The 16,709-nt window shown below is 43.4% G+C and overlaps 1 protein-coding gene across 2 annotated transcripts in view; it reads left to right on the plus strand.

Annotated features, from left to right (window-relative positions):
• The window catches only part of CCDC12 (coiled-coil domain containing 12), an 80,300-nt gene that overhangs the window by 35,634 nt on the left and 27,957 nt on the right, over positions 1–16,709 (plus strand). For both annotated transcript variants that reach the window (XM_005308780.4, XM_005308779.4), the window contains exon 2: positions 13,778–13,848. In XM_005308780.4, the coding sequence (XP_005308837.1) occupies positions 13,778–13,848 (71 nt within the window). The remainder of the gene's footprint in view (positions 1–13,777; positions 13,849–16,709) is intronic.

Here is a 16,709-nt window from a genome sequence, read left to right on the forward strand (position 1 = left end):
AAAGGTTCTTGCAGGGCCCAAATTCTGCAGTCTTATGAGTTATAGAATCATAGAATATCAGGGTTGGAAGGGACCTCAGGAGGTCATCTAGTCCAACCCCCCTGCTCAAAGCAGGACCAATCCCCAACTAAATCAAAGTCCACATATATTCTGTTAATAAGTTGGGCTATTACCAGTTTGTTCTTTGTGAATCTTTGCCACTGACATTGCGTAGCATCGGGATGCTAGTCCTCTTGGAATAATTCAGTGCCAGCCTTTTGTGGAGGAGGGGGGAGTTGTGTCTATATCAGGAAATAGTCTAAGTCCCCTTTAGCGTTTTTGTAAAACAAAGTCCTTTTTATCTTAAACCTCTTTGCTTTATTAACTCCCTACCTTATCCACCCAAAAGTCATTTTCATATTGGTGGCTTCAAGCCAAAAGTAATGGATGAGGATTGCGATGTTTGAGAACTAAGTAACTACCAGATTGTAAATGAGCAGCATATATATATATTTTTTACCCTGGCAGTTCATTCAAGAAAAAGAGTACTTGTGGCACCTTAGAGACTAACAAATTTTTTAGAGTCTCTAAGGTGCCACAAGTACTCCTGTTCTTTTTGCGGATACAGACTAACACGGCTGCTACTCTGAAAAATGTTCATTCAAGGGCTGTCTATGCCCAGCAGACTGAGATATGGGGACGACTTTCATTTGCAGGCAGCTAGCATGCAGTTTTGTAGGCCTTAGCTATACAGCTACCTCCAGTGGTGTGACTTACTGCTGCTAATAACCAGCATTGTTGGAGTCTCACCACAGGGCATATCAGAAAGAGGATGTGCTAGAAATAAGAGCAGGGCAGAGCAATACAAGGGTTGTTTTCAGCTCCCCCTGCTGCTTTCAGTTTAAATACAAGAAAACAAAGTTGAAGCCGATCTGGCTAGTGCCTTGAACTGACTTATTGCTCTGCAGACCTGTGGAAATTGACCACCTCCAAGGAGGGAAAATGACTGCAGCATTTGAAATGTGGCGCTATTACTGGAAATAGAAGCCAAAAGCGGGGCAATGCAGTGTTGTGAAGAGAAATGTTTCCTCTCCTGGAGCTTGAGAAATGAAAGTTACAGTAATGCACATGGCCACTAAGCAGAAGTGGAGACCATCTGGAGAAGATGACGGTGGAAGGCAGCTTGCCAAGGAAAAAGCTGAAGGGAAGGCAGAGTGGGGAAGTAGTGGACAACAGGGCTACAATGAATTATACTGTATTAATTGTATGATCGCTGTGTTAGAAAACGCACATGTTCAGATAGGAATCCCAGATGGTTGGCAGAACTTAGAGAATGCTGGAAAGGACAGAGAGGTGGCTGCAGAAAACAGAACAGAACCATAAGCTGGGCTAAAATGGCACAACAAAGGGCCTCTTTCCCAGTATGAGTAACTGATCAGGATAGTGCTGTCTGGTGATTCTGGCATAGCCCTGCTGGGAGTGAAGAGAGGCGTTCTGCTCCTCACTCCAATTCGCTGCGTAGCCTTGGGCTCTCTGTGCCCTACTTTCCTTACCGGGAGAGTGGGGCTATTGCCACCCACTCCAGCACTTGAGATCCTCAGATAGACAAAGTATCTTACTGTAAACTCTCCATCCTACATACAGGTTCTGTCTTCCTGTGCATCTTAGCCCTGCTGGAATAGCTCAGAGGAAAACTCTCCTACACAGTCTGATAGTCTGCAGGAGACTCCAGCAGTGCTAACTAGAAATGCTGATTAGGTAGCACCTGCTAGTACACAAGCAGCAGCGCGATGGGTTACAGGTTTAACCGGACGAAGGAAGCGTATTTCGGAAGCAAACATTGCCTTAGTTTGAAAGGACAGCAGCTAACACCTTCAGAAATGTGAAAGGTTTCAGAGGGGTAGCCGTGTTAGTCTGTATCAGCAAAAACAACGAGGAGTCTTTGTGGCACCTTAGAGACTAACAAATTTATTTGGGCATAAGCTTTTGTGGGCTATAACCCACGTCATCAGATGCATGGAATGGAAAATACAGTAGGCAGGTATAAATACACAGCACCTGAAAAGATGGGAGTTGCCTTACTGAGTGAGGGGTCAGTGCTAACGAGGCCAATTCAGTTTGGGTGGATGTGGCCCATTTCCAACAGTTGACAAGAAGGTGTGAGTATCAACAGAGGGAAAATATTTTTTTGTAGCGACCCAGCCACTCCCAGACTTTATTCAGGCTTAATTTGATAGTATCATGTTTGCAAATTAATTCCAGTTCTGCAGTTTCTCGTTGAAGTCTGTTTTTGACGTGTTTTTGTTGAAGAATGGCCACTTTTAAGTCTGTTTTTGAGTGTCCAGGGAGATTGAAGTGCTCTCCTACTGGTTTTTGAATGTTACAATTCTTGATGTCTGATTTGTGTCCATTTATTCTTTTGCGTAGAGACTGTCCGGTTTGTCCAATGTACGTGGCAGAGGGGCATTGCTGGCACATGATGGCATATATCACATTGGTAGATGTGCAGGTGAACAAGCCCCCGATGGTGTGGCTGAAGTGGTTAGGTCCTATGATGGTGTCTCTTGAATAGATATGTGGATTCAGTTGGCAACGTGGTTTGTTGCGGGATAGGTTCCTGAGTTAGTATTTCTGTTGTGTGGTATGTAGTTGCTGGTGAGTATTTGCTTCAGGTTGGGGGGCTGTCTCCCAAGGTCTGTGAGAGTGAGGGATTGTCCTTCAGGATAGGTTGTAGATCCTTGATGATGTGCTGGAGGGGTTTTAGTTGGGGACTGTAGGTGATGGCTAGTGGCGTTCTGTTACTTTCTTTGTTGGGCTTGTCCTGTAGTAGGTCACTTTTGGGTACCCTTCTGGCTCTGTCAGTCTGTTTCATCACTTCCTCAGGTGGGCATTGTAGTTTTAAGAATGCTTGATAGAGATCCTGAAGGTGTTTGTCTCTGTCTGAGGGTTGTAGCAAATGTGGATGTATCTTAGGGTTTGCTATAGACAGTGGATTGTGTGATGTGGTCTGGATGAAAGCTGGAGGCATGTAGGTAAGTATAGTGGTCAGTAGTTTCCGGTATAGGGTGGTGGTTATGTGACCATTGTTTATTTGCACAGTAGTATCCAGGAAGTGGATCTCTTGTGTGGACTGGTCCAGGCTGACGCTGATGGTGGGGTGGAAATTGTTGAAATCCTGGTGGAATTTCTCAAGGGCCTCTTTCCCATGGGTCCAGATGATGAAGATGTCATCAATGTAGCACAAGTAGAGTAGGGGCGCTAGGGGACGAGAGCTGAGGAAGCGTTGTTCTAAGTCAGCCATAAAAATGTTGGCATACCGTGGGGCCATGCGGGTACCCATAGCAGTGCCGCTGACTTGAAGATATAAATCGTCCCCAAATCTGAAATAGAATTCCTGCAAGAATCTGCTGGTGTTTCACCTTCTGAGCTAAGCTGTTGTGTAGGTAGGTCCCAGCTTGTACTGTGTGTCTGAAGTGATTTTTCTCTTGTGGGGAGTCTGTGTAAAGAGCCATGGTGTTCCAAGAGGTTGCCGTCCGCAGACAAAGATGATGGTTATTGACATTATATCCAGTGCCTCCTACCTTCTTCAGAGGGGAAGAATAGCTAGGCAAACTACTCATTTACATCACGCTCTTTTGTGAGTGATCGTTTACCCTTCCCCTCTGTGCTGCTGTCTTTGTGCACAATTATTCTATGGGGCTACAGGCATTTTCAAGGCCCTTTTCTGTTGCACTGATCCAATATTTTGCTTTCCTGTGGAACAGAGTCATGAAGCTCCAGTGCTGTGGGGGTGGGAGGTGGGTGGGGAAATAAATATGAAGTGTCTTCAAAGCTCAGCTTCCTAGGCATTACTCAATAGGCAGTCCTCTTGCTGCCAGCCTTGTGACATGCTCCAGTATGAAATTGACTCGGAGCACTATGAATCAGCTGCATGGTGGAAGACAGAGTTTATATTTTTTAGAAACACACAACCCTCTCCCACGGCCCCTCCGTAACCCACTACTAACTTGTAACTTTGCTTTTCTCAGCTAGCGTGTATTGCTAAACTGTTCAAGACCAACCCTGAAAGCCCTAGTTTATAATTTGTAGGGTAACTGGAAATGGAATTGAGGGAAATACAAGGATTTCTCCCGGCAGTCTCAAAAGGAAGTATGATCCACACATTGATCTATTGATTAAGCAACCATGGTGCTATGAGAAAACACACGGAACAAAGGCCCTTCTGTAAAAGACTCAGTGACAAAAGAACACTTCACTGTAAAGCCATGACTATTTCTTACCTAGTTGGGTTTCAGAGAGGCTGTGCTGCTCAGCATTTCCTGGCTTTGCAGGCTGACTCTGGGAACTGGAAAAATTAGCACTTGGTTTGAATGATCCTGCTAATGAAACCTGAAATCTTGTTTAACAGCCATTGTTGCAAAGAAGGAACCAGCATTAATTTCTCTTGGGAGAGAGGGACCTGAATGTTAAGACATTGGTTTCAAACCTCCTCTGTTTTTGTTCTGTCTGGGGCAGCCGTATTAGCAGCAGATAGTCAGAAGGAAGGGAATGCAGTTTACAGGTATTCATGCTACCGATGGGCAACTTGTAGCTGCTTACATGCAGGTGATGAGGCTTACCACCTCTTCTGTAACCCATAACTCCACGGTCGCGTTCTCTGAAATGTTTCCAATTCCACGCGCAGCCAGGAAGACAGGCAGAACTGCAGGATCTCAATGTGGGGATGAGATGATGGTGTAGGGAGGAGTGTTTTATGTTTATTAGTAACCGAGGAACCTTTTGGGAAAGGAGGAGCCTATACATGAAGGGTGGGCTCCACATAAACCAAAATGGAGCCAGATTTCTGGAATTTAAAATTAAAAAGGATGTGGAGGATTTTTTGAACTAAGCACTGGGGGGAAGCTGACCAGTGTGGAGGAGCACACAGTTTCGTGGAAACATCGGGATGAATTTATTAGAAGGGAAACTCTATATCCTAGTAAAGATAGGAAAGAAGTTGATAAAGTAGTCACATGTAAAAGAGTTTCACTGAAATATAACATATGAAGGCAAGCAACTGAATATTGAGAAACTGTACAAGTGCTTATATACAAATGCTTGAAATCTAAATACTAAGATGGGTGAACTAGAGTGCCTGGCATTGATATAAGAGGCATCAGGGAAAGTTGGTGGAATGAGGATAATCCGTGGGACAGTGATACTAGGGTACAAAGTATATAGGAATGACAGAGTAGGTTGTGCCGGTGGGGGAGTGGCACTATATGTGAAAGAGAGCAGAAAGTCAAATAAAGTAAAAATCTTAAATGAATCAAACTGTGCCATGGAATCTCTGTGGAGAGAAATCCCATGCTTGAATAATAAGAATCTAGCAGTAGTAGGACCAGGATGGTGACAGTGATTGTGAAATGCCCCAGGAGGTTAGAGAGGCTACAAAGGCAGAAAATGCAATAATAATGGGGGATTTCAACTTTCTTCATGTTGACTGGGTATGTGTCACCTCAGAAAGTGATGCAGTGATAGAATTTCTAGACACCATGAATGACTGCTTCTTGGAGCAGCCAGTCCTGGAACTCACAAGGGGAGAAGCAATTCTTGATTTAGTCCTAAGTCGAATGTAGGATCTGGTCCAAGAGGTGAATATAGCTGAACCGATTGGTAATAGGAGTCATAATGTAATTAAAATTAAGATCCTCGTAGGGGGGAAAATGCTAAAGAAACCCTCCACAGTAGCATTTAACTTCAAAAAGGGGAACTACACAAAAATGAGGAAACTAGTTAAATGGAAATTAAAAGGAACTGTCACCAGGGTAAAATGCCTGGAGACTATTGAAAAACACCATAATAGAGATCAAACTAAATATATACTTCTGCACCCCAGAAAGTATGCGGACCAAAAAAAAAAAAGCCACCATGGCTAAACAAGAGAGTAAAAGAGGCAGTTGAAAGGCAAAAAGGCATTTTTTAAAAATTGAAAGTCAAATTCTACTGGGGAAAATAGAAAAGAGCATAAACTCTGGTAAGTCAAGTGTAAAAGTATAATAAGGCAGGCCAAGAATGAATTTGAAGAGCAACTAGCTAAGGACACAAAACTAACAGCAAAACATTAATTTAAGTACATCAGAAGCAGGAAGCCTGCCAAACATTCAGTGGGGCTGCTGGACAATGGAGGTGCTTAAGGAGCAGTCAGGGAAGACAAGGCCGTTGTGGAAAAGCTAAAAGAATTCTTTGCATCGTTTTTCACCAGAGGACACGAGGGCGATCCCCACATCTGAGCCATTCTTTTTAGGTGACACGTCTGAGGGACTATCCCAGCTTCGTGTCAATAGAGGAGATTTTGGAACAAATGGATAAATTAGTACTAAGTCACCAGGACCAGTTTGTATTCACCCGGTAATTCTGAAGGAACTCAGATATGAAATGGCAAAACTACTAACTATGGTATGCAATCTATCACTTAAATCAGGATTTGTACCAGTTGACTGGAGGGTAGCTAATACAATGCCTATTTAAAAAAAAAATCTTCAGAAGTGATCCTGGGATTTACAGGCTGGTAAGCTTAACTTCAGTACCGGACAAATTGGCTGAAACTATAGTAAAGAACAAAATGATCAGATACGTGGGTGAACATGCTATGTTGGGGAAGAGTCAACATGGCTTTTTTAAAGAGAAATCATGCCTCTCCAATCTATTAGGGTTCTTTGAGGGAGTCAACAAGCATGTGGAAAAGGATGATCAAGTTAATATATGTATTTGGACTTTCAGAAAGCCTTTGACAAGATCCCTTACCAAAGGCTCTTAAGCAAACTAAACAGTCTTGGGCTAAGAGGGAAGGTGCTCTCATGGATCTGTGACTGGGTAAAAGACAGGACACACAGGGTAAGAATAAATGGTTAGTTTTCACAATGGAAAGAGGTAAATAGAAGTGTCCCCAGGGATCCACTGGGACTTCAGCATATTCATAAATAATGTGGAAAAGGGGGTAAACAGTGATGTGTCAAAATTTGCAGATGATACAATGTTACTCATCATAGTTAAGTCCAAAGCTGACTGTGAAGAGTTACAAAGGGGTCTCACAAAACTGGGTGACAAAATGGTAGATGAAGTTCAGTGTTGATAAATGCAAAGTAATGCACTTTGGAAAAAATAATTCCAACTATATGTACAAAATGATGGGGTTTAAATGAGCTGTTCTCACTCAAGAAAGAGATCTTGGGGTCATTGTGGATAATTCTCTGAAAGCATCCCCTCAATGTGCAGCGGCAGTCAAAAAAAGTTAACAGAATGTTAGGAACCATTAGGAAAGGGATATATAATAAAACAGAAATATCATAATGCCATATCAATATTGCATGCATTTCTGGTTGCCCCATATATATTTGAATTGGAAAAGGCACAGAGAAGGGCAACCGTAATGATTATGCATATGGAAAAGGTTCCAAACAAGGAAAAATTAGAAAGACGGGCATTGTTCAGCTTAGAAAAGAGACGACTTGGGGGGGATATGATAGAGGTTTAAAAATCATGAGTGGTGTGGAGAAAGTGAATAATGAAGTGTTATTTATCCTTTCACATAACATAAGAATCAGGGGTCACCCAATGAAATTAATAGGCAGCAGGTTTAAAACAAATAAAAGGAAGTACTTCTTTCCATAACACACATCAGCCTGTGGAACTCTTTGCCAGGGGATGTTGTGAAGGCCAAAAGTATAACTGGGTTCAAAAAAGCATTAGATAAGTTCGTGGAGGGTAGGTGCATCAATGGCTATTAGCCAAGATAGTCAGGTATGCAACCTCATGCTCCGGGTGTCCCTAAAGCTGCAGCTGCCAGAATCTGGGTCTGGATGATGGGATGGGTCACTTGAAATTGCCCTGTTCTGTTCATTCCTTCTGAAGCATCTGGAACTGGCCACTGCCAGAGGACAGGATACTGGTCTAGGTGGACCGTTGACCTGACCCAGTGTGGCCGTTCTTATGCTCCCTACTTGCCACAATCCCTATTATCTTTTACTCTACTCACTCTCACCCAGAAAAGGGACAATGCCTCATTCACTCTCCCTCCCGTCAAGGAAGACACCAGGGAGAGAGATTCTATTGCACCCATTGTTGTACCCTCTCAGCACATTGTATCTAAGCATTGACCATAGTAGAAGGGGGTATGGCTAGGTATTTGCAGTGGGAGCGCCTAGTGTAGATAGGATGCCAATGGCCACAAATGTTCTGAGGCCTGATCTACACCTAAAACTTAGGTCAATCTAGCTACATCGCTCAGGGCTGTGAAAAATGTCATGCCTTGCATGATGTAGTTAGGTTGACCTAACCTGCACTGTAGACTCAGCTTAGTTGATGGATGAATTCTTCTATCAGCTTAGCTACCGCCTCTGAAAGAGGTGGATTAATTACAGTGACAGAAAAACCCATCCGTCGATGTAAGGAACAACTGCACTACAGCAGCGCAGCTGCAGCACTCTAGTTGCACCGTTGTAGGGTACACATGCCTTAAGAACTGTTATGTAAAGCTGCTGTGAGCTGGGTCAGACATCGCTATGCGTAATTTTCCAGATACAGAGAAGTTGTCCCTCCAGAAAACAATTGGGTGCAAATGGGCAACAAATTCCATAAGATACTTTGGAATTAAATCTCAAACAACCTGAAGCAGCTGTAAGATGTCAAATTTTGTGCTGGAACTACAGAGGTATTGCTCTCCTCTCCATCACAGGGAAGATTCTTGACTGGATCCTACTAAACTGCCTCCCCCTCCCCCCCCTTGCCGAGGAAGTCCTCCCTGAATCATAGCGAGACTTCAGGTCATCCCGAGGCACAACCGACATGATCTTCGTGGCATGACCGATTCAGGAAAAGTGCAGAGAGCAACACCTGGAACTGTTATGACATTCATCGACCTAACCAAGGCCTTTGACTCTATCAACCGTGATGCCCTATGGAAGGTGCTGTGTAGGTTTGGCTGTCCACAGAAATTCATTTCCATCATCCAACTACTCCATGATGGGGTGACTGCCACCATTCTGTGCAACGGCTCAGAGACCGAACCATTCATAATTTGCACCAGTGTCAAGCAGGGCTGTGTCATTGCTCCAACACTCTTCTCCATTTACCTTGCTGTGATCCTGATTCTCATTCGCGACCACCTTCCTGATGGACTTTTGAGTATCGTATGGATGGCCAACTCCTCAATCTTCAACGTCGCCAAACAAAATCTAAGATTACGAGAATTGGCATCACTGACCTTCAGTATGCAGATGACTGTGTCATTCTTGCACACACAGAGGCCGACCTGTAAAGCACCCTAAATCTTTTTGCAGATGCCTGTCACAGCCTGGGTCACAGCCATTTTCCGTACCTTGGTTGCCACCTCTCCCAAACAGCCAGCATTGACGCAGAAATTTAATACAGGATCCACTGTGCCAGCACATCCTTTGGAAGACTACTCCAATGAATCTTTAATGATAGGGATCTACAAACAGGTACTAAGATCTTGGTTTACAAGGCAGTTGTCATCCCCCACCATTCTCTATGGGTGTGAGACCTGGGTAACGTACAGCCGACATCTCAAGTGGCTGGAGCGGTTCCAGCAGCGCTGCCTCAGGAGGATTCTCAGGACCAGCTGGGAAGACTGACGCAGTAACATCCGCGTTCTCTCTGCAGCCAACATCAGCAGTGTAGAAACGCAGGTCATGAAATGCCAACTCCATTGGGCTGGCCACTGTGTATGTATGCCGGACACTCTCCTCCCGAATCAAGGACTCTTCTCTCAGTTAAATCAGGGAAGAAGGGCTTGCGGAGGGCATCCAAAGCGCTTCAAAGACATACTGAAAGTACATCTTAAAAAGGGAGGCATGAGCCCAACAAACTGGGAGGACTCTGCGTGGAACAGAACATAGTGGCACCACACCATACACCAAGCCACAGCCCACTTTGAGGAGAACAGACGTGCTCATGAGACAGAGAAGCAACAAAGGAGGAAAGAAAGGGCACAACAGTCCAGCCAACAACTCTGTCTCCTCCAAGATTACACCTGTCACTTCTGTGGGAAAATCTGCAGGGCACGAATTCGGTTCCTCTGCCACTTAAATACTCACCAATGATCCCCCTTGGCATACGTCATCCTTGCATCGAGGGATAGCAGAAGAAGATGTCAAACCTCTACTTCAGCAAATGAACAAAGGTTGCGTGCTGAGGGAAATACACAGTTTCTTGGTGAGGAAGAATATTTACAGTCAAATTGAATATTTTGCCAAGGATATCTCTTGTTTCAAAATCTTCTGGGAAAGTTCTAGCAAGAATACAAAGAATGTTAGAATTCAGATAGAATAAAAAAAGAGAGAGAGTGCAGATACTCTACAGTTCCATTAAACAGGGTGAACTAGTTCTAAATGTTACATGGTACTATCAAGCCAGCCAGCTCAAGCAAACACTGGGTCTTTATTGAACAGGAAAATTGTGGCAATCTAAATATTGCTAGGATAGCATGGATTAAAACAAATAAAATCCACCTATGTGCATGTCTTTGTGCAATTTATATAAATCCTTTAGCAAAGACTACTGTATGGGTTGGGGGATAGAACCAGAGAGAATACGTTCATTTTCTTTGCTAATTACACCCATTGCAAATAATCCAAATTTTAACCCAAATCATACAGCAGAGTTTTAAAGTTTTGGAGAGCCATGAACTACATGTGTTTGGCCAACTGTTCAAAGAAACTTTTCTAACTTATTTAGAAACCAAAACCTGCTTTAACTGGCCCACTCTCCTTCGGTACCAGTACTTTCAAGTTAGGCATTATGTTTCCCAATTTCCTAGAAAACTTTTCCACAGAAAGCCAACTTTCGTAGAAGTGCTGGCTTCTTGTTGATTAGAAAATAAAAAATTATAATTAATTTATGTCAATCTTTCCTGAGAACTTTCCTAACAAAGAAACATCCACATATTCACAAAGAAAAAAAGAATTGGATAGACAAATTACCCCAGAGGAATTGGCTTTGGTCTGGGAAAAAAGTCAGCAACCTCAGTCTGTAGCAAAATAAAAGAAAATTCCTTAATATCTATTTCAATGGTACCTCCCGCCAGCCAGGTTTAAAATATATATATAGAGAGAGAGAGTGAATTGGGATAAAAGTTGGTGAAATTGTGGTGAAAGAGGTATGGTATACCTGTCCGGTTGTTAGAGAATTTTGGCATATGCTTCATAATGAAATATTATAAATTGTTGGATATTTATTACTGTGGCCGGAGTCCCAAGGGAGCCAAGTGAGGTCACTCAGTTAGGGTGAACTGCAAAGAATGGGGCAGACAATCCCCAAAGCTGGTGGATTTTCCAATACTTAGATTTACCAAACCAGCATAAAACTGCTTCTATAATACCTCAATGGTTACCCAGAAGTCAATAACACAGTTCCCTTAAAGCAACCCGCCTTAGGCCTCCACCCAAAAACCCAAGTCAGATATGATGAGGATTACTGAAAATCTTATTCATCATGTAAGAAAGTTCTACCAATCCCCAAGGAGCGGACACATTACCTCCCAGGTTAATGAATATTCCAGATCTTACCCAAATACACCCTTACAGCCAGTCCTTATTAACTAAACTAAAATGTATTAAAAAAGAAGAGAGAGATAGTATTGGTTAAAAGATCAGTATACATACAGACATGGGCACAGTTCTTGAGATTGAATTCATATCAGAGATGGTGAGCTTTGTAGTTGCAAAGAGTTCTTTCAGAAATATTCATGGGTTATAGTCCAAATGTTCATAGTCAGGGTGGTCCAGTCAGGGTTGGGATCTCAGCCTTACGACTTACGTTTCCCTGCACGAAGCATCAAGCAGGTCGGAGATAAAAAGGATTGGGACCCAAGCCATCTTTATACAGTTCGGAGTCCTTAGGTGAACAATAGGCAATCACAGATACTTTGAAGTGGACATGTTTCCAAGCATCACCGGTAATTAGCTACACTGATTTACATAAGGCAATTTATCTATTAGGCAGTCTATCAGAAACATTAAAGTGATATATAGACAATGACATTATTTCACCCAAGATTCATCTAAATGTCAATATTCCCTTTTGAGCTCTGAATTAATAGCTATAGTGACAGACAGGAACTGTCTGTTTACAGGGCTAATCATTAAACAAGATATAAGTAAACACATGCAATTAGTATCCCCCTTTAATTTCTAACAATATAGGTTTGCATTTCAAAGTTCTAGCCTGTCTAACATGGAATGGCCCTAATTACCATTTACATCCCTTTCTAATATGTCTCTAAAGGTTGAACCTGGGTCAATTATCCTGCAGGATGCTTAACCCTTTCTGACCATGCGTCACACTTTGTATAAGATTCGTTGCAATTATATAACAGTGGCAGCAGCAATGATTTGCATCGTAATATTTTAATTAGATAACGTTGCAATTACCAAATGATTACCAAAAAGCCCCAGGAGGATTACCCAGTGATCCTTCGATAATCCTGCTGGTGGAATTGCTCAGGTTCAAAGAATTAAATTCACATCTGCTAATAGCTGCTGGGTTACTGATAGCGCCTCATTGGGGGCGGGGGGAGCTCCACGTTAGAGGAATGGCTCCGAAAATATGGGGCATGGTTATGGAAAGAATAATGCTTCAATTACATACTCAACAGAACAGAGGGCCAATAAATGCTTAGATGTTTGGTTACCATTTATTGATTATTCAAAGTACATTCCCCTGCAAATAAATCCTAGCACACGTATCTGATTTTTTTAATATTCAGGTGGATGGACATGGCTGGTTTAATAAATATGAGTAGAGTCAGTAGTCACTTGACACTCACTGCAATCACAAAAAAACACAGCGGGGCTAGTGGAAAGTGACTCACTCTAATATGGTAACACCCCACTAAACAGAGATTTGATTATTCTATTACTGCGTAATGTTGCTCTAAAAAAGATAAGCTCAGTGTTGTAATCATTAATGCTGTGTTTCTGATTTACGTAGTAATGATTTGCAAACCTGTTAAAACTTCCTCCGGAGTTATTTTGAATGATAAAGAAGTCAGCGGCTGCCTGGAGCCCTGTCTAAAAGCAGCGCGGAGCTCCCATTGTTGCTGTCACTGGTGTAGCTGACCCATTGCTAGCAAACGTGGGATATGTTTCAGAAAGCAGGCTAGTGTAAACACAACCTGGTTGTGTGCTAGGGAATAATCCTGCACTCAGAGAGATGGACGTAATAGGACTCTTCATATCAACATGTAGCTCCCTTCGGATCCAGTCCCTATCACTTCAGTTATTGGCCAGAATAGAGTTCTGCCTTCCCTCCTAGCCAGGGGAGCCCAGGATTTAAACTCTGATCTCCTCCCCAACCTGGTGAAGCTGTACACAGCTGTTACCAATCTACTGCATTGTTCTTCGCCCTACAGTGCCCTACTATCAACATTACTCTGTTTAAAACAAGGTTGGAATTATACTGCAGACCAGGTCTCTTAGCTTAGAATTTACCATGGCTTGTTGTTTGCTCGCTGAATTGGCTTGGACATCCAGAAATAAGGAGAATATTCGTTCTGAGTGTCATGGCTGCCTCTAAGGAGAAGATAATTTAATTGTCCTTGTCTTTGGTGCAAACTAGACAAGGGAAAATTGCAGCTAGCTTTGACTAAAAGCAAGTCAGGTTTAAATTGTACAGACCACTGGTGTTCATATCGGTCCCGTGTCCTCTTTTCAGCGTGGCTCTGGTGCCACTCCATTCTTTTGTTACTGTGCATAATTCGGGAAAGCAGAAGCTTGACAGAAACTTTTTTGTTTTGCAGAATAAGGACAATGGTGAACCTGAGAATAAGCAGTTTAGAGACGATGACGAAGAGGATGCCGCCAAACACAAGTAATTTGTTTATTTTTCAGACGGATGTCTCTGACTGTGTGTTGTGTTAGTGCTGCTTTCCATGGTTTGCTAATTAGGATCTTTCCTTGGCTTCCAGTGCCCAGATAGCTTACTGTGAATTTTCTCGCTCGGTGAAGATTATCTGACATTGAGGGAATACAATAAAAAACACAGACAATGTAGCCCTAGCAAAAAGGAAATTATCAGTAAGAAATTTTCCATTTCAGACACTTTAGGAAATGCAAACAGCCCTTCTGTTTGGGAGTAATTCTCGGGGTATGTCTGCACACCAAAGGAAAACCCGAGCCAGCTGGCACTGGCCAGCCACGGGTGCGACTCTGTTTCATGGCTGTGTAGACTTCCGGCTCCAGCAGGAGCTCTGAGACCCTCCCGCTTCGCATGGTCCTAGTGTCTGGGCGCCAGCCTGAGCCCAGACATCTCCTCGGTAATGGAAAGCCCCGCAGCCCAAGCTTTGCAAGCCCGAGTTGGTTGGCACGGGCCAGCCCTGGGTGTCTAGTTGCTGTGTAGACCTACTCTTAGGGCCTGACGCACAAGGGGAAGGATTATCAGAATCATTATTATCAGAATCTGAACACAATTTAGCCTTCTTCCGTGGTTATATCTTTCTCTCCTCCTGCCGTGCCTTAAGCATGGAGTTATTTTTGGCACTCATGAGTGAAGGCCCAAAGGCCAAATGGGGCTCACATTAATTGTGGCTTGCTACTGTGCGTTCCTTGTAACTGCATGGTGTAAAAACAAAGTTGATCAACTACAGGCTTTTCTTGATGGCAAAGTATTTGCAGGTCCCAAGAGAAGCCTCGGGGGCTTTGAATTTAGTGTGCGATCAAGGGAATTTCACGTTCTTCCTCACCATCTGGCAGTGTAGAAATCCCCCTGCTGGAGAGCTGCGTTTGAACGGCTGCTTCTGCACACGAACACTTGCTCAATGATGCTGACAGGAGCAGAGTGACACTATTGTGTCCCTGGTCTATTTCAATTCTGCTGCGGAAGTGCTGTGTGCAAGGACTGCCCGGCTGTCATTCTGCACTGGTGGGATGGAGCAGGGTGAAGAGGCAAACTCGTGTATCAGACTGTTCTTGTACCTGAAAGGGTAGCGGGGCCCTGCAGAAGGTAAGTGAGCTGACATGCCAAGAGTTGAAGGTATAGAGCCTGGTGAATAATGAATGAGCTGCTATTAGATTCCAGCCCTCTGCCACTTGATATACTGAGTGAGCAACAAGCTGATGCATATTGTGACGCTGTGACTAGACGTGTCAGACCTGTGGCATCTCTGCCATAAGAGATGGCATTATTGTGCCATCGGGGATGCGTTTGTACATCCACACCCTGGTTTATAATGATATTAGCCATGTTCTCTTTGGAGAGCCCTAACAGTGACGTAAAACAGCCTCAATTGACTTTCAGCCCTATAGTTCCTCCCTTTTAAATGTCTTGTCAGGCAGCACAATGAGGAGCTCGAACTGTGCCAGAAGTCGCATTGTTTCATACCAGATCTTCAGCCTGTGTACTCTGGAATTGGCAAACCACCTTCTCCTCCAGGGACTATTGGAAATTCTCATAATCTCCTGACCTCTGGCTGGTGCCATAAAGGCCAAAGGGTCTTTTCACTTGTGTACAGTGTCCTTGAAACTTCAGAGCAGCTGTACGAGAGAAGAAAGCTTTAAGCGTGACACCAGCTGCTCCCTGTCAGAAGTCAGTTTTGTATCAATGGGCCTAACTCTGCCCACTGATGCATGCTCAGGGCTAGGTCAGGGGGAGTCGCATGCTTTTGAAAGTACAATTTGTTGTAAAAAGAGTAAAGTTTGCTTTCTTTAGCAATTACACAAGTTTGCTTTCTTGCAATCTGTTGGGTAGTATGTCTGTCCAACTACTCTCTGTGTTGCCAGGATCCAAATGTAACTTTGCAAGGCAAATTAGAACAGTCTCTTCTCTGTAGTGGATGTTTGAATCTCAAATTCAGTTTTAACTGTTCAGCTGATAGAGATATTAGCTTTGCAATTAAACTTCTTTGATGTACTTAGGAATTTCACTATTAGCTCACTCCTTTACCAGACAAATATTCTTTTAAAAATAGGGGTGGCCTACAACTCCAGGAAACTGATACCTTGCTTTCATTCTAGATTTGCATCTTCCAGTGGTGTCTCTGAACTACCACAGCCCCTTGAAACAGGGACTGGTGCTTGTGAGTCTGGCTAGTCACTAAAGGGAGACTGATCAGGTTGATCCTGAACTTGAGAAGCAGTAGGCTCTAGAAATCAAAGCTTATGGGACAGCTGCTAGCTGTCCCACAGTTAAGGTTGCAGCAGTATTTCTGTAGCACTGCAGAGGCTATGCAGCAGGCCAAGAAAAACCCTGTTGTCTGGAGTTGAAGACAACCAAAAACTTGATCCAGGCAAGTGATTTGTAATTGTCCACTAAATAATCTTGTGACCTACTTACGCCCTGGATGTATCGTCTAACCAACGTGACTGATCTGAGTCTGTAAAAAGAGAACCGACCCGCCTGCTTTGGTTTCATGTGGAAACCATCAGAAGAAAATTATTTAGTTGCCTGCGTCCTCACCAGCTTTGCTAAGCTCCTTCTGGCTGTCTTTGGCCAGGTGTACCTCCTGCTGCACTTGAGATTGGGAGAGAGGATTCCATGTTGCCAACAGTGTAGCTACCGGGTTGCTATGTGGCTGAATTAATAAATGCAAAGTAATGCACATTGGACAGCATAAGCCCAGTGATGCACACAAAATGATAGGGTCTAAATTAGCTGTAAACACTCAAGAAAGAGATCTTGGAGTCATTGTGGATAATTCTCGGAAAACATCGCCTCCATGAGCAGTAGCAGTCAAA

Source organism: Chrysemys picta, chromosome 2 (assembly GCF_011386835.1).
Source record: "Chrysemys picta bellii isolate R12L10 chromosome 2, ASM1138683v2, whole genome shotgun sequence".
NCBI classification, from domain to species: Eukaryota; Metazoa; Chordata; order Testudines; family Emydidae; genus Chrysemys; species Chrysemys picta.